At 42.3% G+C, this 23,718-nt stretch overlaps 1 protein-coding gene across 1 annotated transcript in view; it reads right to left on the bottom strand.

Moving 5' to 3' along the window:
* si:ch211-186j3.6 (neural-cadherin) overlaps positions 1 to 23,718 on the bottom strand; it is a 1,133,875-nt gene that overhangs the window by 378,904 nt on the left and 731,253 nt on the right. The window contains 1 exon segment of the mRNA XM_034183518.1: positions 5,486 to 5,670. Coding sequence (XP_034039409.1) covers positions 5,486 to 5,670 — 185 coding nt within the window.

The raw sequence follows: 23,718 nt of genomic DNA, 5'->3' as shown, positions 1-23,718 counted from the left end.
TAATTAACCTCCTCCCGGCCACCACACTTTTGCCAGTTTGTTGTCACTTCTTGCACACATCCCAGCCTTTTGTTCTCAGTCCTGTTTTTTGCCAAGCCATGTACCGATTATTGCTTTGTTCTCATCGACCATGCCTTTTGCCTTGTCTTTGATTACTGTGTTTGCTCGTGCCTTGACGCCTGCTTGATCATGACTGTGTTTCTGTCCAGCCCAATTGTACATCTGCTCTGCTGCTTGACCACCTGTGCACCGAACCTAAGCCTGAAGTAAAGACCATGTTTTTTCCTACTCCTACGCCAAGTCTGGGAGTCTGCATTGTAGGTCCAGCCGCTACGGTTGTCAGGCAGCCGCCCGTCCTGACAAAGTCGATAGTGGATGAAATAGTTATTTGCCTCATTGTATACTGGATTGACAAAGTGGCCAATACTGAGGTGTTGTTAACCAAGAAAGACCAGAGACTAAAGTGTCTCGTCTTGTGGTAGGGACTGTAATTCCTGCAATGGAATTACAGTCCTGCAATTGTTAGAGCACCACCACAACTGGTGGTGCTCTAACAAATCAGACACATGGGCTGTAAACCCACAGTCAAGATGACTAATAATTAGTGTCGTCCATATCAATCAATCAATCAATTTTTTTATATAGCACCAAATCACAACAAACAGTTGCCCCAAGGCGCTTTATATTGTAAGGCAAGGCCATACAATAATTATGTAAAACCCCAACGGTCAAAACGACCCCCTGTGAGCAAGCACTTGGCTACAGTGGGAAGGAAAAACTCCCTTTTAACAGGAAGAAACCTCCAGCAGAACCAGGCTCAGGGAGGGGCAGTCTTCTGCTGGGACTGGTTGGGGCTGAGGGAGAGAACCAGGAAAAAGACATGCTGTGGAGGGGAGCAGAGATCGATCACTAATGATTAAATGCAGAGTGGTGCATACAGAGCAAAAAGAGAAAGAAACAATGCATCATGGGAACCCCCCAGCAGTCTACGTCTATAGCAGCATAACTAAGGGATGGTTCAGGGTCACCTGATCCAGCCCTAACTATAAGCTTTAGCAAAAAGGAAAGTTTTAAGCCTAATCCTAAAAGTAGAGAGGGTGTCTGTCTCCCTGATCTGAATTGGGAGCTGGTTCCACAGGAGAGGAGCCTGAAAGCTGAAGGCTCTGCCTCCCATTCTACTCTTACAAACCCTAGGAACTACAAGTAAGCCTGCAGTCTGAGAGTGAAGCGCTCTATTGGGGTGATATGGTACTACGTGGTCCCTAAGATAAGATGGGACCTGATTATTCAAAACCTTATAAGTAAGAAGAAGAATTTTAAATTCTATTCTAGAATTAACAGGAAGCCAATGAAGAGAGGCCAATATGGGTGAGATATGCTCTCTCCTTCTAGTCCCCGTCAGTACTTTAGCTGCAGCATTTTGAATTGAAGGCTTTTTAGGGAACTTTTAGGACAACCTGATAATAATGAATTATAATAGTCCAGCCTAGAGGAAATAAATGCATGAATTAGTTTTTCAGCATCACTCTGAGACAAGACCTTTCTGATTTTAGAGATATTGCGTAAATGCAAAAAAGCAGTCCTACATATTTGTTTAATATGCGCTTTGAATGACATATCCTGATCAAAAATGACTCCAAGATTTCTCACAGTATTACTAGAGGTCAGGGTAATGCCATCCAGAGTAAGGATCTGGTTAGACACCATGTTTCTAAGATTTGTGGGGCCAAGTACAATAACTTCAGTTTTATCTGAGTTTAAAAGCAGGAAATTAGAGGTCATCCATGTCTTTATGTCTGTAAGACAATCCTGCAGTTTAGCTAATTGGTGTGTGTCCTCTGGCTTCATGGATAGATAAAGCTGGGTATCATTTGCGTAACAATGAAAATTTAAGCAATACCGTCTAATAATACTGCCTAAGGGAAGCATGTATAAAGTGAATAAAATTGGTCCTAGCACAGAACCTTGTGGAACTCCATAATTAACTTTAGTCTGTGAAGAAGATTCCCCATTTAGATGAACAAATTGTAATCTATTAGACAAATATGATTCAAACCACCGCAGCGCAGTGCCTTTAATACCTATGGCATGCTCTAATCTCTGTAATAAAAGTTTATGGTCAACAGTATCAAAAGCAGCACTGAGGTCTAACAGAACAAGCACAGAGATGAGTCCACTGTCCGAGGCCATAAGAAGATCATTTGTAACCTTCACTAATGCTGTTTCTGTACTATGATGAATTCTAAAACCTGACTGAAACTCTTCAAATAGACCATTCCTCTGCAGATGATCAGTTAGCTGTTTTACAACTACCCTTTCAAGAATTTTTGAGAGAAAAGGAAGGTTGGAGATTGGCCTATAATTAGCTAAGATAGCTGGGTCAAGTGATGGCTTTTTAAGTAATGGTTTAATTACTGCCACCTTAAAAGCCTGTGGTACATAGCCAACTAACAAAGATAGATTGATCATATTTAAGATCGAAGCATTAAATAATGGTAGGGCTTCCTTGAGCAGCCTGGTAGGAATGGGGTCTAATAAACATGTTGATGGTTTGGATGAAGTAACTAATGAAAATAACTCAGACAGAACAATTGGAGAGAAAGAGTCTAACCAAATACCGGCATCACTGAAAGCAGCCAAAGATAACGATACGTCTTTGGGATGGTTATGAGTAATTTTTTCTCTAATAGTTAAAATTTTGTTAGCAAAGAAAGTCATGAAGTCATTACTAGTTAAAGTTAATGGAATACTCAGCTCAATAGAGCTCTGACTCTTTGTCAGCCTGGCTACAGTGCTGAAAAGAAACCTGGGGTTGTTCTTATTTTCTTCAATTAGTGATGAGTAGAAAGATGTCCTAGCTTTACGGAGGGCTTTTTTATAGAGCAACAGACTCTTTTTCCAGGCTAAGTGAAGATCTTCTAAATTAGTGAGACGCCATTTCCTCTCCAACTTACGGGTTATCTGCTTTAAGCTACGAGTTTGTGAGTTATACCACGGAGTCAGGCACTTCTGATTTAAAGCTCTCTTTTTCAGAGGAGCTACAGCATCCAAAGTTGTCTTCAATGAGGATGTAAAACTATTGACGAGATACTCTATCTCACTTACAGAGTTTAGGTAGCTACTCTGCACTGTGTTGGTATATGGCATTAGAGAACATAAAGAAGGACTCATATCCTTAAACCTAGTTACAGCGCTTTCTGAAAGACTTCTAGTGTAATGAAACTTATTCCCCACTGCTGGGTAGTCCATCAGAGTAAATGTAAATGTTATTAAGAAATGATCAGACAGAAGAGAGTTTTCAGGGAATACTGTTAAGTCTTCTATTTCCATACCATAAGTCAGAACAAGATCTAAGATATGATTAAAGTGGTGGGTGGACTCATTTACTTTTTGAGCAAAGCCAATAGAGTCTAATAATAGATTAAATGCAGTGTTGAGGCTGTCATTCTCAGCATCTGTGTGGATGTTAAAATCGCCCACTATAATTATCTTATCTGAGCTAAGCACTAAGTCAGACAAAAGGTCTGAAAATTCACAGAGAAACTCACAGTAACGACCAGGTGGACGATAGATAATAACAAATAAAACTGGTTTTTGGGACTTCCAATTTGGATGGACAAGACTAAGAGTCAAGCTTTCAAATGAATTAAAGCTCTGTCTGGGTTTTTGATTAATTAATAAGCTGGAATAGAAGATTGCTGCTAATCCTCCGCCCTGGCCCGTGCTACGAGCATTCTGGCAGTTAGTGTGACTCGGGGGTGTTGACTCATTTAAACTAACATATTCTTCCTGCTGTAACCAGGTTTCTGTAAGGCAGAATAAATCAATATGTTGATCAATTATTATATCATTTACCAACAGGGACTTAGAAGAGAGAGACCTAATGTTTAATAGACCACATTTAACTGTTTTAGTCTGTGGTGCAGTTGAAGGTGCTATATTATTTTTTCTTTTTGAATTTTTATGCTTAAACAGATTTTTGCTGGTTATTGGTGGTCTGGGAGCAGGCACCGTCTCTACGGGGATGGGGTAATGAGGGGATGGCAGGGGGAGAGAAGCTGCAGAGAGGTGTGTAAGACTACAACTCTGCTTCCTGGTCCCAACCCTGGATAGTCACAGTTTGGAGGATTTAAGAAAATTGGCCAGATTTCTAGAAATGAGAGCTGCTCCATCCAAAGTGGGATGGATGCCGTCTCTCCTAACAAGACCAGGTTTTCCCCAGAAGCTTTGCCAATTATCTATGAAGCCCACCTCATTTTTTGGACACCACTCAGAGACCCAGCAATTCAAGGAGAACATGCGGCTAAACATGTCACTCCCGGTCCGATTGGGGAGGGGCCCAGAGAAAACTACAGAGTCCGACATTATTTTTGCAAAGTTACACACCGATTTAATGTTAATTTTAGTGACCTCCGATTGGCGTAACCGGGTGTCATTACTGCCGACGTGAATTACAATCTTACCAAATTTACGCTTAGCCTTAGCCAGCAGTTTCAAATTTCCTTCAATGTCACCTGCTCTGGCCCCCGGAAGACAATTGACTATGGTTGCTGGTGTCGCTAACTTCACATTTCTCAAAACAGAGTCGCCAATAACCAGAGTTTGATCCTCGGCGGGTGTGTCGTCGAGTGGGGAAAAACGGTTAGAGATGTGAACAGGTTGGCGGTGTACACGGGGCTTCTGTTTAGGGCTACGCTTCCTCCTCACAGTCTCCCATTCGGCCTGCTTTCCCGGCTGCTCGGGATCTGCCAGGGGGTAACTAACGGCGGCTAAGCTACCTTGGTCCGCACCGACTACAGGGGCCTGGCTAGCTGTAGAATTTTCCACGGTGCGGAGCCGAGTCTCCAATTCGCCCAGCCTGGCCTCCAAAGCTACGAATAAGCTACACTTATTACAAGTGCCATTACTGCTAAAGGAGGCAGAGGAATAACTAAACATTTCACACCCAGAGCAGAAAAGTGCGGGAGAGACAGGAGAAGCCGCCATGCTAAATTGGCTAAGAGCTAGTAGCTATGCTAAGCTAGCGGATTCCTAAAAACGCGCAAAGTGAATAATGTGTAAATAATTTAGAGGTGATTCAGCAGAAGGAGTGCTTTAGTTAAGGCACGTAAAGATTACACTGGGAAACAAATCATAATCTAGATAACTAGATCAATCTAACTGCGCAGATTAAACAGCTAACAGATAGAGCAAAACACCGCTGTGCTCCGGAACAGGAAGTGATACAATACCGCAGTGAGAGCCAACCACCAGGTTACATAGGTGTAATTCTGGTTAGCCACCAGTTAAGGTAATTGGAGTCAAGGTAACTGGTTTTAAAGGTCAGATTTCCACTAGGCAATGATGTGTGCTAGTTTAATATCTCATCTGCGTCACATTCTCAAACCTTCACAGTCTTGACTCATGACACAGCAGAGAGATTCAAGACAACAGCAGTTGGGTGTGTCTGTTTTTGTGATGCCCATATGCTTTGTGCTGACTTTACCGGCCAGGCGCAGAGACCCTGAGTTGTAGATTGCTTCGTCTCGCAGCTCCCTCACATGCACCGTAACAGAGGAGACAGCATCTGGCCAAATGCCATCCGAGACACGGACTTGGAACTCGTAGGTATCCGGGGGCGTATTCTCCTTGATGATCAGGAATCCAGTCCGCTTGTTCAGGATAAAGTAACTGATGGAAAGAGCACACACAAACTAGTTCAGAAAAATACATCAATAAGGTTTATCCACTACAGTCACATCAGGACTGATCTTTATGAGGCAAAACTGTTCAGATCAGCAAGTGACGGTCCAATTTCAGATGGTGTTTCAATCCATCCAATTCTGCAGGAATTCTTGCATATCCCAGTTACTAATGTGGCACTATTATCTTAGAGTCAGAAGGGATCAGACTGATGGCTGGAACACTGGTTAGACATTTTACTTTTACTAAAGTCTGAATGGGGTCACTTTATTCTGTGTAAGAAGGAAAAGTAAGATTTAAATCCTTCATTAATCTGATGTAATGTCAACAGTACTACAAGAAAGCCAAAGAATTATCACCGCTGTCATTAAATATGAATGCTAAAAATAACATATGGATGAATTTGATGTGGAAATATGTGGCAGAAAAAAAATGTAGGCAATTGAAACAGCACATTAAAGCCAAACAACAAAATAAAGCAAAATAATATCCGATATCTTTTATAAGTTAAAGAGCTGTTTTTGTTTTCTACTCGAGGTAGACACATAAAGTCTTCCTTAAATCACGATGACAATAAATGTCGCTTCAGGATTACACACAGCAGACACACAAAGTTACAGACAGCTATTAGCTTCATGGGCATCCGCATTCATTTCCTCAACCTGCTCGGCATTTATTCTCTACATCCTTCAGAGGCATTCATTTAACTCAGTTGCGATAAGTGAACTAAAGTCCAAGTCTTTTGGGTCCTGGTGCCTCCTATCTTACTGTATGGCTGTGAGACTTGGACTCTAACCAGTGACCTAAAGTGACAAGTGGGTGTCTGGATCACTGGGTAGCACTGGAATGACTTTTCATCAAATGAATGGTTCTTGAGGGAGATTAAAGCCCCTCTCACACAGAAGGCGTGTGCACGTTGTGTTAGTGGCACCCACTGACATGCTATACTCTCCAGCAGTCGCCGCTAATGACGGCACGTGCACATCATGTGAACACTGCCTGTGCACATTATGTGACCACTGTGTATGTGCAGAGTTCAGTGGTGTTTAACGTAGCTCATCATCTGATAGTATCCGGCCAGTGTTTTATCTACCTTTGATTTGATGAGTTCAGAGAACGGGGTCAAAGGTCCAGATCCTGACTTTGAGCCCGATTACAGAATCAGAAAAATCAGGACTGAAGATGAAGGTTCATGTTGGTGGAGATAAGAACCACTGTGATTCACTGCATGTTGAAATGAATCCTTTCAAGTATTATGGCGTACTTGCTGTTGTTGAACAGTGGTTCAACAGCTGGACAGACCAAAAACCTGCCCAGGAACTGCACCACCTCTTTCTGAGTGTAAGCTGAGATATCCTCATTGCACCTGGAAGCCCTCACCGAGTAATCATGTGTAGATAATGGATGGATAAATGGACCCAGTGACACGTGTCTACTTTCCTCTGCCTGCACTCTGTACAACAAGAGAAGCAAAGAGGAGCGACAGGCTCCATAAAATACCTGTATCCAGGTCGAATTATGGTATATTCATGAGACCTGCACATGTGAGAGGCTGGACAAAGGACGAGCTACAACCAGGACCTCAGTAAATCTGCTGAAATGGGAAATTTCAGCTTCCAGCACGGTGGCCAGATAGGTTCAATGAAATTATCTGTATGACTGAATGCTCATTCGAACCTTATAGTCCAGCAGACCCAAAGCTATACACTGTGGTTTACTCTGCCACAGTTTGTGCCCTGGGTGTGTAGTTTCTGTGTTGAAGCAGAGCCGCAGACTCCTGAACTCCACCCCAGAGCCCTGTTAGAGGGTGAAGCCTGCATGAAATAGAGCAATAATTTTTCATTACAATTCTTAAAACTTTACACTACCTTGATGTTCAAGGTACTGAGGTAGTGGAAGCAGAGTTTACAGGGTTACACTGTGTTGCAGGCTCTACGTTTGACAAATTTGTTTTCGTGTGGATCTGACTTTATGAGGGGTTAAGCTCACAGTGTTAGAGGGATCTGCATGTGTTCATAAAACTGGATTTACACCACAAGTCTTTGTCAAATATGGGCCAATAAATATCTGATTTGGAGGTTAGTGTCTGCATACTGCAAAACACACTTTGTGCTCCCAAATCAGCAGCAAAACTGGAATAAGTGCAAAAACTTTCATATTTTTTCCTCTCTAAACCAAACTTTCTTGGCAAACACATTATAAGTGTTTGCCAGGAGCGCTGATGTAAACTGTGCCCTCTTCAAGAAAAGTTTGCACAGCGTAAAATGGATTCATACATTTTAAAAGAAGAGGTAGAGTTCAAAAAGGTATGACATGCTCCACACAGCCCTGGCAAACACTGACCTCTAAATTCTCCATTTGAGACATTAATGTCTCCAGATGTTCTGGGTCCAAGATAAGCCGGTGGCTCCCAAACCAACTCCTAATTTCATTCATTCATTTTTTTTTATGCCCACTTACTCCAATCAAGGGTCATGGGGAGGGATTGGCACTTATCCCAGCATTCATAGGGTGTGAGGCAGGGTACACCCCAGATGAGATGCCACTCTGTTACATGGCAACATATAGTCAGACAAACACATGCACACCCACGGTCAATTTTGGAGTCACCAGCTCGCGTAAATTGCATGTCTTCAAAAGTGTGCGGAAAACGGGGCACCTGGAGGGATCCCACCTCAAACAAGGTGAGAACATGCAAAAGTCCACATAGAAAGGACCAGGCGGAAAGGAAAGTGATCCCGGAACCTTCTTGCTGTGAGGCAACTGTGCTAACCACTGAGCCGCCGTACCGCCAGCTCCTGGTTTCATGCATGAACTTCCAACTTGATTAAATGCCTTCAAAAATTACTGAGCAAAATTAGTTGATTTTCCATTGCAGGTTTGTACATAAGTTGAGCAATATTTCAGAATGTTGACAAAACAACAACAACAAAAAAACAACAACAATGAAATAAGAGCATGTCGACAGTGATGCAAAGCCACTGCTGGGTTCTTTCATCTCTCACCAGAACTGTTATTTCAAACGTCATGGCAACGGATCATAAATCATGATAAATAGCTCCCCTTTGTTGCTGGGTTTTAATCCAACATTTCAATAACATCATCTATTACAATGTTTCACAAGCTCTCCGTCTCTTGCTTTGACCCCACGTAGCGTACCATGTATTCTTCAATGTCGTGAATCTTTCTGTATGTTGTATGTAATAGCACAAAAAAAACAACAGAACCACCTCATGCGTTTGGTAATATTTGAATGTTCTTTTGAAATACACATTGCCTTTTAGTGCATTTTCAATTCATCAATTTAAAAATGCACAATTTGCAGTGTAATGGAAACCAACTGTAAAATTAAGGAAGACCAACCCAGGCAGACTGATGATTATCTGCTTTTCTGTGACTTCATCACAAACAAGTCATGTGGTATTTCAGAAAATACAGATATGTAATTAATTACTTCTACAAAAGAAGGTGATGGTTTCCTTAGAAATCAAAGAATGTCATCTGCATAAAGATGAATTTTAAATTGTGAAATAATTTTCTGTATGCCTTATATATAATCATTACTGAATCCCATTGATTTTGAAAATTTAATTATTTAAGTCTCATTGACATTAAAATGTCTGCAGGTTCCCACTAGCATGAGTCACCTCAAGTTTGAAATTGAATGATCCCTCCCTTGCACTGCACTGGGGGTTGGGTCAGGTTGGGGAAACCAGCAGGTTAGGCACTGAGGAAAGATTTACTGACCATAACTTAGTGGACAATGCTGTGATATTTGTGGAATCAGTGGATACTCTGACTACAGCACTTCTGGAGCTGAGTGAGGAAGCAAAGTATCTGGGTTTGAGATCATCCTGCACCAAGTGTTGTGTGTTGGGGGGTGTGGCTGGATGTTTTGGTGTTTTTTTCTTTTCTTTGCTCTTCAGGTGGCATGGAAACTGATTCTTCTGTGGAGAAGGTGCTGGCTGAAGAGTCCTCACCCTCATCAACATCATGTGAAGCACCTGTGACGGGTGCTCACATGCAACCTTAAAGACTTTCAGCTGAAGCAGATAATTGGATGGCGTTCTGCATTTAAGGCATGTGTGATTCAAGCAGAACTGCCGGGAACTCGACCTTGTGATGTTCGTTTGTGAGACGCTGAGGATCGCGCCTGGGTTTGACACATCAAGCCCGTGAAGCAAGGAAGGGTGAGGACACATGCTGTCAGCACACATCAAAGGTGATTAAGTGTTTGACTAATTGTTGATAGTAACTTGGTGTTTTGTTACACAGTATACTTGAATTGTGATGAGAATTGTGCAGCTGGCTTCTCACTGCTGTGGCATGCGGATAAGTGATCCTCCACCTGTTGTGAGAAGCTGCTCATTTGCATAAAGTTAAAAAGATACAGACCTGAATGTGTTGCTGATAGTGTGTGTCTTTTGAAAGTTATTGTTGTAACTGCTGACTTACCTCACCTCTTCTATGCTTCACAGAGAGTCAGTTTGTCGTGTCCACCTGGGGGGGTGTTTGGTGGTGGTAGTGGGTCCAGGAACGCCGGGCTTTGATCCTTGCGGGTGCTGGAGAGCGTACCAACAGTCACTCCACCAGAAGGACGCTATTTTTGTTTTTACACCTTTTAAGCACAGCGGGTGAAATAAATATATTGTTTTTGGAACCGCTTTTCTGGTTATTTGTAGCGCTGGGTTCCGTCTGACGCAGGTCCGCTCCTCAACCCGCGTCGACACATAACAGTAGTTCCCGGCCATTCCATAATGGACCCAGCGGCAGAGGCGGTTCCTTTTGCCGAAAAAGTTCAAGAACACTTGGAGAAAATATGGGAGCAATTACAGCATCTCGCAAACCAAATTAAACAAACAGACGCCCGTGTTACGGAGCTTGCAGTGCAAGCCGTTCTGCTTCCTGCTGCTCCAGCTGCGGCATCATCGATACTAGTGCAAATAACTCCGTCACCCAGAGATTCGGCGTCCGAACCGATTGTCGTCCGGAGCCTTGTGCGGTGATGCAATGTTCTCTGGTTTCTGCTCAGTCAGGTTGGAGTGCCGCAGCTTTACGAGGAATGTTTGTAGATGGGATAAATGAGTCATTAAAAGATGAGCCGGCAGTCCGTGACGAGCCAAACGATTTAGATGAGCTAATATCGTTGGTGATTCGTCTAGATGATCGGATGAAGGAGCGTGGACGCGAGAGAGGACGCCCATCAGAGCGGGTTTTTTCGTCTCGGGGTTTTCCCCGACACAGATCTGGGCCGCCTCTTCTTCGCCCCACTGAGGCTCCTCCGACGGGTACCACTGGCTCCTCCTGTTGATGAGCCCATGCAGCTCGGACGAGCAGAGATTCCTGTATTGCCCCGACACGTAAGCGTCAAGAGAAATAATGGTGACGTATCTCCAAGTGTTCTGGGACAGGCAAAATAACACACATTAAAAAAAAAAAAAAAAAAAAAATCTAGCACGAGTAAATGTTTTGTTTTCTTTAAATAGGGGTTATAATTGTATGGGGAGTCAGAGGCGTATCTGGTGGAGTGATTGTTATGTGGTTAGAAGTCCGCCTGGGCTTACTTAATCGTTAATTTTTTATGTGTTTTTAGGTATTTTCTGTTTGGGTTGTTGGGTCGTTTTATTTTGTTGTTTTTTATTTCTCTACATCCCTAGCCCCAACCTCACTTGCCCCAAGACCGTTTGTCTTGTGGGTTGTGGGGTGGTGCAGGTTGGTCACGCTGAGCATTCTCAGAAGACCTCTGCACCTGGGGGGGGTGTTAGAGGCGTTTTTTTTGGTTTGGTTAGGGCCCGGTTCCACTCCAGCCTCGGTGAGCCTTTGTACCGTTCGTCATTGGTGTTGCCGGGGTGTGCTGCAGCGGAGACTTACCTCGGTCGGAGGGGTGGGCCGATCTGTTGCCGTTCGCCATTTCGGTAGTTCCACCCCTCCCGAGAGGCTGGGGTATGGTCGAGTTGGGGCACCAGACGCATTTCCGGTTCTCTGCTGCGCCTTGGGGTTGGAGCTGGGTTAGTTTTTTCCTGTTCCCTTCTCCGGCTTAATATTTTGAGCCGTTCGCCAAAATTGAGCCGCCGAAGGGCTCTGGGAGGGACCTGGGGTCTTTCGGGGTGCCGGGGAGAGTAACAGGGTTTATGGTCGTTTTATATCCCCCTGGGGTTGTTTTGGTAGTCCTCCGGGGGTTGATTTTTGATTTTGTTCTGTTTCCTTCCGGGTTCCACCTCCAGGGTTGATGGGACGGTCCTCTTGGGGGGGGAATTGGCTTGGGGCCAACTAGCCAAGTGTGACCGGGTCTGGGGTTCCGGGGTTGTGGGGAGGGTACCTCCTGGGGTTGATGGTACGGTCCTCTGGAGGGCGCCGTTTGCTCCATGTACACCTGGGGACCTTTGTGGGATTATGGTTCTGGCTGTTCCTCCTGGAACTGGCGATGAAGGCCTTCTGGGGGGGGTTGGGCTCTGCAGGTCATTCTGGGGGGGTTGTTTGTTATTTTTCTTTTATGCATTTACGTTTGTATTGTCTTTGTGGGGCTGTGTTGGGTTTTTGCGTTTGGGAGTTTTTCTTTTCTTCCCGGGGTTTGATGGGACGGTCCCCTGGGGAGGTTTTGGGTGGGTTTTATGTTTTTTCTGTGTGTTGAATTGTACTGGGGAATGTTTTGGGGCTTTTGTTGATGGCAGCCGGCCTTCCAGCTGCGGTGCCTGTCCTGTTGTCTGTGGTGGACCTTAGGAGCGTGGTGCTGTCTGCTTCCTGACATGGACCCCGGAGGGAGGTGCTGTTCTCGGGCCTGGTCTGTTCGGTCGCCGGGAGGCTTCCCGTTGATGGGGGGGTACTGTTGTGTGTTGGGGGGTGTGGCTGGATGTTTTGGTGTTCTTTTCTTTTCTTTGCTCTTCAGGTGGCATGGAAACTGATTCTTCTGTGGAGAAGATGCTGGCTGAAGAGTCCTCACCCTCATCAACATCATGTGAAGCACCTGTGACTGGTGCTCACATGCAACCTTAAAGACTTTCAGCTGAAGCAGATAATTGGATGGCGTTCTGCATTTAAGGCATGTGTGATTCAAGCAGAATTGCCGGGAACTCGACCTTGTGATGTTCGTTTGTGAGACGCTGAGGACCGCGCCTGGGTTTGACACATCGAGCCCGTGAAGCAAGGAAGGGTGAGGACACATGCTGTCAGCACACATCAAAGGTGATTAAGTGTTTGACTAATTGTTGATAGTAACTTGGTGTTTTGTTACACAGTATACTTGAATTGTGATGAGAATTGTGCAGCTGGCTTCTCACTGCTGTGGCATGCGGATAAGTGATCCTCCACCTGTTGTGAGAAGCTGCTCATTTGCATAAAGTTAAAAAGATACAGACCTGAATGTGTTGCTGATAGCGTGTGTCTTTTGAAAGTTATTGTTGTAACTGCTGACTTACCTCACCTCTTCTTTGCTTCACAGAGAGTCAGTTTGTCGTGTCCACCTGGGGGGGTGTTTGGCGGTGGTAGTGGGTCCAGGAGCGCCGGGCTTTGATCCTTGCGGGCGCTGGAGAGCGTACCAACAGTCACTCCACCAGAAGGACGCTATTTTTGTTTTTACACCTTTTAAGCACAGCGGGTGAAATAAATATATTGTTTTTGGAACTGCTTTTCTGGTTATTTGTAGCGCTGGGTTCCGTCTGACGCAGGTCCGCTCCTCAACCCGCGTCGACAAATAACACCAAGACCACGATCCAGACTTTTGATGACTTCCTGGACTCAGGCATCATAATTATATTTGTATGTAGTGAAAGTGTCAAACCTGTAGAGACATTCACTGATCTCAGAAGTAACATTCACGGTGCTAAGATTCTTTGGAGGATCCTTGGGTACTGCTGAAATGACCGTGGCAAGATCTGATTACTCATGCTAGCTTCAGCAAAAAAGCAGTACTTCAATCAATCAATCAATCAATCAATTTTTTTATATAGCGCCAAATCACAACAAACAGTTGCCCCAAGGCACTTTATATTGTAAGGCAAGGCCATACAATAATTATGTAAAACCCCAACGGTCAAAACGACCCCCTGTGAGCAAGCACTTGGCTACAGTGGGAAGGAAAAACTCCCTTTTAACAGGAAGAAACCTCCAGCAGAACCAGGCTCAGGGAGGGGCAGTCTTCTGCTGGGACTGGTTGGGGCTGAGGGAGAGAACCAGGAAAAAGACATGCTGTGGAGGGGAGCAGAGATCGATCACTAATGATTAAATGCAGAGTGGTGCATACAGAGCAAAAAGAGAAAGAAACAGTGCATCATGGGAACCCCCCAGCAGTCTACGTCTATAGCAGCATAACTAAGGGATGGTTCAGGGTCACCTGATCCAGCCCTAACTATAAGCTTTAGCAAAAAGGAAAGTTTTAAGCTTAATCTTAAAAGTAGAGAGGGTGTCTGTCTCCCTGATCTGAATTGGGAGCTGGTTCCACAGGAGAGGAGCCTGAAAGCTGAAGGCTCTGCCTCCCATTCTATACTCTTACAAACCATAGGAACTACAAGTAAGCCTGCAGTCTGAGAGCGAAGCGCTCTATTGGGGTGATATGGTACTATGAGGTCCCTAACATAAGATGGGACCTGATTATTCAAAACCTTATAAGTAAGAAGAAGAATTTTAAATTATATTCTGGAATTAACAGGGAGCCAATGAAGAGAGGCCAATATGGGTGAAATATGCTCTCTCCTTCTAGTCCCTGTCAGCACTCTACCTGCATCATTTTGAATTAACTGAAGGCTTTTCAGGGAGCTTTTAGGACAACCTGATAATAATGAATTACAGTAGTCCAGCCTAGAATAAATAAATGCATGAATTAGTTTTTCAGCAAGACCTTTCTAATTTTAGAGATATTGAGCAAATGCAAAAAAGCAGTCCTACATATTTGCTTAATATACGCATTGAAGGACATATCCTGATCAAAAATGACTCCAAGATTTCTCACAGTATTACTAGAGGTCAGGGTAATGCCATCCAGAGTAAGGATCTGGTTAGACACCATGTTTCTAAGATTTGTGGGGCCAAGTACAATAACTTCAGTTTTATCTGAATTTAAAAGCAGGAAATTAGAGGTCATCCATGTCTTTATGTCTGAAAGACAATCCTGCAGTTTAGCTAATTGGTGTGTGTCCTCTGGCTTCATGGATAGATAAAGCTGGGTATCATCTGCGTAACAATGAAGTACAATAAGTTCAGTTTTATCTGAGTCTAATAACACTGCCTAAGTGAAGCAAGTATAAAGTGAATAAAATTGGTCCTAGCACAGAACCTTGTGGAACTCCATAATTAACCTTAGTCTGTGAAGAAGACTCTCCATTTACATGAACAAATTGTAATCTATTAGATAAATATGATTCAAACCACTGCAGCGCAGTGCCTTTAATACCTATGGCATGCTCTAATCTCTGTAATAAAATTTTATGGTCAACAGTATCAAAAGCTGCACTGAGGTCTAACAGAACAAGCACAGAGATGAGTCCACTGTCTGAGGCCATAAGAAGATCATTTGTAACCTTCACTAATGCTGTTTCTGTACTATGATGAATTCTGAAACCTGACTGAAACTCTTCAAATAGACCATTCCTCTGCAGATGATCAGTTAGCTGTTTTACAACTACCCTTTCAAGAATTTTTGAGAGAAAAGAAAGGTTGGAGATTGGCCTATAATTAGCTAAGATAGCTGGGTCAAGTGATGGCTTTTTAAGTAATGGTTTAATTACTGCCACCTTAAAAGCCTGTGGTACATAGCCAACTAATAAAGATAGATTGATCATATTTAAGATCGAAGCATTAATTAATGGTAGGGCTTCCTTGAGCAGCCTAGTAGGAATCGGGTCTAATAGACATGTTGATGGTTTGGAGGAAGTAACTAATGAAAATAACTCAGACAGAACAATTGGAGAGAAAGAGTCTAACCAAATACCGGCATCACTGAAAGCAGCCAAAGAGAACCATATGCCTTTGGGATGGTTATGAGTAATTTTTTTCTCTAATAGTTAAAATTTTATTAGCAAAGAAAGTCATGAAGTCATTACTAGTTAAAGTTAAAGGAATACTCGGCTCAATAGAGCTCTGACTCTTTGTCAGCCTGGCTACAGTGCTGAAAAGAAACCTGGGGTTGTTCTTATTTTCTTCAATTAGTGATAAATAGTAAGATGTCCTAGTTTTACGGAGGGCTTTTTTATAGAGCAACAGACTCTTTTTCCAGGCTAAATGAAGATCTTCTTAATTAGTGAGATGCCATTTCCTCTCCAGCTTACGGGTTATCTGCATTAAGTTGCGAGTTTGTGAGTTATACCACAGAGTCAGGCACTTCTGATTTAAAGCTCTCTTTTTCAGAGGAGCTACAGCATCCAAAGTTGTGCTCATTGAGGATGTAAAGCTATTGACGAGATAATCTATCTCACTCACAGAGTTTAGGTAGCTACTCTGCACTGTGTTGGTATATGGCATTGAAGAACATAACAAAGAAGGAATTATATCCTTAAACCTAGCTACAGCACTTTCTGAAAGACTTCTACTGTAATGAAACTTATTCCCCACCAGTGTTGGGAATCATGCATCAAAAAAGTAACTAGTTATAGTTACAATTTACTTAGTTAGTAACTCAGTTACCAAAGTATAAAAGTAACTAGTTACCTGACAAAGTAACTATAACATTAAATTGTTGTTCTGGAACAAAAACAATAAGAGATTTTCTGCCATTATTACATGTAAATAATGGAGTACATTCATTAATATGAAGAGAGAGACAAATAATATATGTAATGTAAACTTTATTTATCAGAATTATTACTACACTGCAACCACAAAAATAATCAAGAATACAAAATGAACTTTCTCTAAAAATAAAGGCATATGTCTCACAGACTCAACAATCAACTCAATTGATGGAAAATATATAAAAGATTGTATTCAGTGCAAAACAGTAAAACAAAATCTCAAAAGTCTCAACAGTATTCATATTCATAAATTAACAAAATGTGCTTCAGCTACAATAATGAAATGGTAGCTCTCAGTGCAAAACTAAGCATATGATAAAATATGCATATGATAAAATGACAAGAACTAATAAATATTAGTGTTGCTAACTGTCTGACAGAAGGTTATTTCAAGTATTTTCAAAGTAACTAATTACAAAAAAATGTGCTATTTATAACAACATGGTATTTTCTTATTGCACAACATAAAGGCACACCAGTTTACAACACACTAACCCTTGAACCACTGATTGTACCTCAAGAGGAGCAGCTTTTCAAATCTTTGGTCAGATAGCCTGTTCCTCTTGGGTGAAAATACAATCTTTCCAAGACTAAACAGTCTCTCTACAGGTGCACTTGAAGGAGTGGCTGCATTATATCTTATGGAAATTCTCTTGACAAGAGGAAATCCTTGCAAAGTCTCCATTCCTTGTAATGATGACCTGAAATAGTCAGCAATTTGATTTTCAGCAGCTGCTTAAGTGTCTTCTTCTTCTTCAAAGGAGAAGAAAGCATCTTCTTTAGCTACAGCTGATCTGTCCATCTGTCCATCCACCAGATGAGCAGAGTGAGCAGAGTGCCCGCCCACTTGCCTCCTTTAGCCAATCATCATCACGTATCGCCGCCACCACTGCTCCACACACCACAGCAGCAGCCGAGAGAAAGACGCTGCTGCTGCTTAATGCCAATGAAACAGCTTCAAACTAACGCGCCACGTTACATTCTAAGTAACTATAACGGCGTTGTGAATACGACCTAAGTAATTAGTTAGATTACTCTAACTAGTAACTAGTAACTAGTATTAGTAACGCCGTTATATTTTAACGCCGTTAGTCCCAACACTGTTCCCCACTGCTGGGTAGTCCATTAAAGTAAAGTAAAGTGCAGTTAAAGTGGTGGGTGGACTCATTTACATTTTGAGCGAAGCCAATTGAGTCTAATAATAGATTAAATGCAGTGTTGAGGCTGTCATTCTCAGCATCTATGTGGATGTTAAAATCACCCACTATAATTATCTTATCTGAGCTAAGCACTAAGTCAGACAAAAGGTCTGAAAATTCACAGAGAAACTCACAGTAACGACCAGGTGGACGATAGATAATAACAAATAAAACTGGTTTTTGGGACTTCCAATTTGGATGGACAAGACTAAGAGTCAAGCTTTCAAATGAATTAAAGCTCTGTCTGGGTTTTTGATTAATTAATAACCTGGAGTGGAAGATTGCTGCTAATCCTCCGCCTCGGCCCGTGCTACGAGCATTCTGGCAGTTAGTGTGACTCGGGGGTGTTGACTCATTTAAACTAACATATTCATCCTGCTGTAACCAGGTTTCTGTAAGGCAGAATAAATCAATATGTTGTTCAATTATTATATCATTTACTAACAGGGACTTAGAAGAGAGAGACCTAATGTTTAATAAACCACATTTAACTGTTTTAGTCTGTGGTGCAGTTGAAGGTGCTATATTATTTTTTCTTTTTGAATTTTTATGCTTAAATAGATTTTTGCTGGTTATTGGTGGTCTGGGAGCAGGCACCGTCTCTACGGGGATGGGGTATTGGGGGGATGGCAGGGGGAGAGAAGCTGCAGAGAGGTGTGTAAGACTACAACTCTGCTTCCTGGTCCTAACCCTGGATAGTCACGATTTGGAGAGTTTAATAAAATTGGCCAGATTTCTAGAGATGAGAGCTGCTGCATCCAAAGTGGGATGGATGCCGTCTCTCCTAACAAGACCAGGTTTTCCCAGAAACTCTGCCAATTATCTATGAAGCCCACGGGTTGGTGGTGTACAGGGGGCTTCTGTTTAGAACTACGCTTCTTCCTCACAGTCACCCAGCCGGCCTGCTTTCCCGGCTGCTTGGGATCTGCTGGGGGACAGCTAACGGTGGCTAAGCTACCTTGGTCCGCACCAACTACAGGGGCCTGGCTAGCTGTAGGATTTTCCAAGGTGCGGAGCCGAGTCTCCAATTCGCCCAGCCTGGCCTCCAAAGCTACGAACAAGCTACACTTATTGCAAGTACCGTTACTGCTAAAGGAGGCCGAGGAATAACTAAACATTTCACACCCAGCGCAGAAAAGTGAGGGAGAGACAGCAGAAGCTGCCATGCTAAACCAGCTAAGAGCTAATAGCTGCGCTAAGCTAGTGGATTCCTAAAAACACACAAAGTGAATAATGTGTGAATAATTTAGAGGTGATTCAGCAGAGAGAGTGCTTTAGTTAAGGCACGTGAAGATTACACTGTGAAATAAATCGTGATCTAGATCAATCTAACTACACAGATTAAATAGCAAACAGATACAGCAAAACACCGCTGTGCTCCGGAACAGGAAGTGATACAATACCGCAGTGAGAGCCAACCACCAGTAGAGGTCCCCAACCACCAGTAGAGATCCCGAAATGCATGCATACCCAACGTTTTCGCGTGTCGTTGCGTTTGTAGATTTGCTTGCAGCTGCGTATGTTTGCTTTTAATGCATGTGTTCTCTTGTGTGTCGTCCTTGCCGCACTCCTGCCTATGTTTTTTTTTTTTTTTTGCATTGCAGAAATACTCTCCATTCTCAAAACAGTAAAGCAAATGGCACTCAGGTTTCCAGAGGTACAGTGGGACCCACTGCTTCGTTGTCAGGGCTGGGAACATCAGATCACAAAGTTCAGAGTCCTTCTATGTCCCAAAAAAAGTAGAAAATATTGGCGTTTAAGGTCACAAGCAAACTTAAAAATTCCTGTTTCTTGTTTCAGCATTGAGAGCGAGACAGAGGGAGAGAAAGAGAGATAGGTAGAGAGGGGGGAGAGAGAGAGAGAGAGAGAGAGAGAGAGAGAAAGAGATAGCGATGTCACAAAATATTATTATGTCATGACGGCCCTCAGCAGCTCCATGGCAACGATGCTGATTGAGCTCCTGCAAAGTCCCCTCCGCTGCGAACAAATACGCAGCCATCAAGGATCACCTCCTCAAAACCTTTGAACTGTCAGATGGTGAAAGGACCAGCAGGCTCTTCTCTCTGCACGGGCTGGAGGACAGCAAGCTCTTCAGAGTTCATGGACAGAATGCTGCAGCTCCTGAGAGGACACCAGCCGGACTTTTTATGCAGCAACTCCCTCCTCACGTATGAGCAGTGCTGGAACAACACCATGATCACCGTGCCGTGCACTGGCAGAGAAGGCCAACAAATTCTTCCTGGCCTTGCAGCACCATGGCATGACAGCAGCTGCACTCGCCCCATCACACGCAGTGATCACAAACCGGCTTCTGCACTGTATGAAACATTCAGCTGGTCGAATGAAGTTAAACTAAATGCTAATGTTACAAAAACTAAGCAAACAATAAGAAACCGTCAAGAACGACAGCAAAACAAAATATGGATGAATTGAGGTTTTCGGCAGCATTCTTTCAAATTTTTCAATTGACGAAGAAAAAAATCCTGACAAGGTGCCAGGTGCAGGAACGAAGCTGCGCAATGGTTAAAAAAATGACAACAAAAGTCAATGAAAGTCCAGATTTCTTGTTTCATTTGGGCTTCATTGTCCTTTGTTCGTGCCGTGTGATTGGGCCTTAATCCTGCCGCCTTGAAGATTATAATGACTGAAGCCCAAAGAAGCCAGAGGGTTCATTAGCTGAACTTTAGAATACTTTACTAATCATCATCATCACCATCATTCCCCTCTTGGCGCATTGCTGGACTTGGGGTGCTATTGATTGGATGGGAGGGGAAACCAGGCATCCACCCGTCGCACATCGTCTGTTTTGTGGATCACAGCTTTTGTTGCCTGAAGAGTATCAACATCCAGCAGGCTCTCAACCTTACTTCAGAATTCTGTGGTATTTTATCATTGAAAAGCGGCTGTTTTTAGAGTGCATCTTTATCCAGTCAACAGATGTGTCTAATATACTTGAGATGTTGGCGGTAGCAGAAATCATAGAGGGGAGGCGTGTTGGTAAACTGACGCAGATGTTCATTTGAGCTTTTGAAGCTCTAGTATAACTATCCATTTGAAATGCAAACTGTTCTTCCCTGCTAGGTGATTTTATGCTGATATCTACCTTTTACCATTTTCCTCAAAAACCCATGGAATACGGCCTCAGTACAGCATCTGACCCCTGCAAATACGGCAGTTGTGACGATGTTGTTTTGACTGGAGTTTTGTTGAAGTTTGTTGATTAGTACCTCGGTCATATCATTGACAACAAATTGTGTGATGACTTAGACATGAAAAGTAAAGTTGGTCTGTTGTACGCTTAAAATAATATGCTAGTGAGAAAATTTTATTTTTGTTCAACTTTTGTCAAGAATAGACTTTTCAGCTCTTTTTGTAGAAATATTTACTTATGTGTATTGTGGATAAATTTTAAAGTCTGTAGCAGAATGTCAATTAAAGTTGCTTATAATTATGCTTTTAGAATCCTTAATAACCTGAGCCATAGATGTGGTACTACTTCTATGTTTGTATCCAACAATCAGTCAATCAATCAACATTTATTTATAAAGCGCTTTACAGCACCGACTGGTGTCCAAAGTGCTTAACATTAAAAACACAAATTCACAAAAATAAAACACATATAGAATAAAATTTTAAAACAGCACATAAAAAACAGAACATGTCACCTCCCCACTGTGTTAAAAGCCATTTTAAATAAATAAGTCTTTAACTTAGATTTAAAACGTTCTAGGACAGGAACAGTACGTAAGTCAAGAGGTAGCTCGTTCCACAGTCTGGGGCCAGCTAACGCGAAAGCATGATCACCCCAGCGTTTATATCTTCACTTTGGAACATCTAAGTAAAGCTGGCCAGACACCCTTAATGTCCTACTGTAGGTGTGCAAAGTTAAAATTTCAGACAAGTAGGGAGGTGCAAGGCCATAAATAACTTTAAAAACAAATCTTAAAATCTTAAAATCAATCCTAAAACGAACTGGAAGCCATTGGAGTGAGTATAGGACGGATGTAATATGCTCCTGTCTAAAAGTGTTTGTTAAAAGACGAGAAGCAGCATTCTCCACCAATTGTAGACGTGCAAGAGACGACTGATTAATGCCCAAATAAAGTGCATTACAATAATCAAGTCTGGAGCACATCTACTGAGAAAGTGCTTTATTTTAGCCAAAAGTCGAAGTTGGAAAAAACTAGCTTTGACAACAGTGTTTATCTTTTCATCAAACCTCAAGCAGCTGTCAAATATCACTCCCAAATTCTTGACAGGTGGTTTTACATAGTTAGCCAAAGCACCAAAATTTGGTGTTACATTTGGTATGCCAGAGCGCTCAAACACCATGATCTCCATTTTACCATTATTCAGGTAAAGGAAGTTTTGGGACAGCCACTGCTTTACATCGCAAATACAATTAAATAATGATGACAAAGCATCACTCCCATTAGTCCTCACAGGCAGATAGATTTGCAGATCATCTGCATAACAATGAAAGGACAGGTTGTGCTTGGTTATAATTGACCCCAATGGCAGAATGTACAAAGAAAATAAAATCGGCCCAAGGACAGAACCCTGCTGCACACCATAAGGCAGATGAGCAGTTGATGAGGAGAGGTCCCCAATCATGACAGAAAAGCTCCTTTCAGCCAAATATGATCTAAACCATTTAAGTGCAGTACCATGAATGCCAATAAAATGTTCTAACCGGGAAACAAGTACTGTGTGATCCACAGCATCAAAGGCTTCTGTGAGGTCCAACAGAACCAGCACAGCAGGATTCCCTGCATCCACCGACAGAGTAATATCATTATGAACTTTTAAAAGTGCTGACTCAGTGCTGTGTCGCGATCTAAACCCAGATTGGAATTTTTCATTGTCTTTTAAAAATGTTTGTAACTGTAAAAAGATAACCTTTTCTAAAACCTTAGACAGAAATGGCAGATGAGACACAGGTCTAAAATTGGATAAAACTGACGAGTCCAAAGTTTAAAGAAGAGGTCGAACCACAGCATGTTTAAAAGCAGCTGGAACAGACCCTGATCTAAGACAAGCATTGATATAATGCTTGAACAATGTTCGGTCATATCCCAAAATGTACAGTAGAACTGTTCTGAAATTAATCAATCATCTTTGTTTGTCAATAAATGGTTTTGTCGTTTTGCTGGTTAGATCTAATTTTTACTTATCTTCCTCATGGCTGGTATTCTGGAAAAGTCATGTATATACTTATTATGAATGAATTATTCTGTAGATGCACTTTCTTTTATATTGTTTTTGTATTATATATATATATATATATATATATATATATATATATATATATATATATATATATATATATATATATATATATATATATATGGACTGTTGGTGTTTTTACATGTACATGTCTCAAATAAATAAACATTGAATTTGATCCAGTTGCCCTTGTGTTAAGGACTATACTTGAATACAATAGAGGAGGTGAGTGCGCACGTCATTAGAAAAGTCCCTCTTGTTGATAACTATGTTAATTTATCTGTTATCACGGTGTGGTACGCCGGGGCCACAGCCAGGGACAGACACAGACTGCAGCGCATTGTGTCCTCTGGTGAGAAGGTGATCGGCTGTAGCCTTCCATCTCTCCACGACCTACACATCTCCAGGACTCTGGGCCGAGCAGGTCAGATCACAGCTGACCCTTCTCACCCTGCACACGGTCTGTTCAAACCACTCCCCTCGGTCAGGAGGCTACGGTCCATCCGGACCAGAACTTCCCACCATAAGAACAGTTTCTTCCCCTCTGCCGTTAGACTCATGAACTCCTCATAACTCAGTCACCTTAAGTTTAACTCTATCACTTTATCATCTTATCACGGGTCTCTTTAGACAGTGTACTTTGGTTTTAAATTGCACTCCTCCCACTGCACTGTTTTTTTCTGTTTCTCTGTTTTTCTATTGCACACAGCCTTTCATATTTCATATTTCTTTTTTTTTACGTTAGATTTTATCTTATTTTGACACATATGTTATATTTTATCCTAGCATTTTATCTCTTCTTAATGTTGCACCATTGTACTGAAGCAAATTCCTAGTCTGTGAATCCTGTTCACTGGAAATGGCAATAAACTTCTTCTGATTCTGATTCT

This window comes from Thalassophryne amazonica, chromosome 2 (assembly GCF_902500255.1).
Source record: "Thalassophryne amazonica chromosome 2, fThaAma1.1, whole genome shotgun sequence".
Lineage (NCBI taxonomy): Eukaryota > Metazoa > Chordata > Actinopteri > Batrachoidiformes > Batrachoididae > Thalassophryne > Thalassophryne amazonica.
The sequence above is the reverse complement of the archived record's forward strand: the minus strand, read 5'-3'. Positions and strand labels throughout refer to the sequence as shown.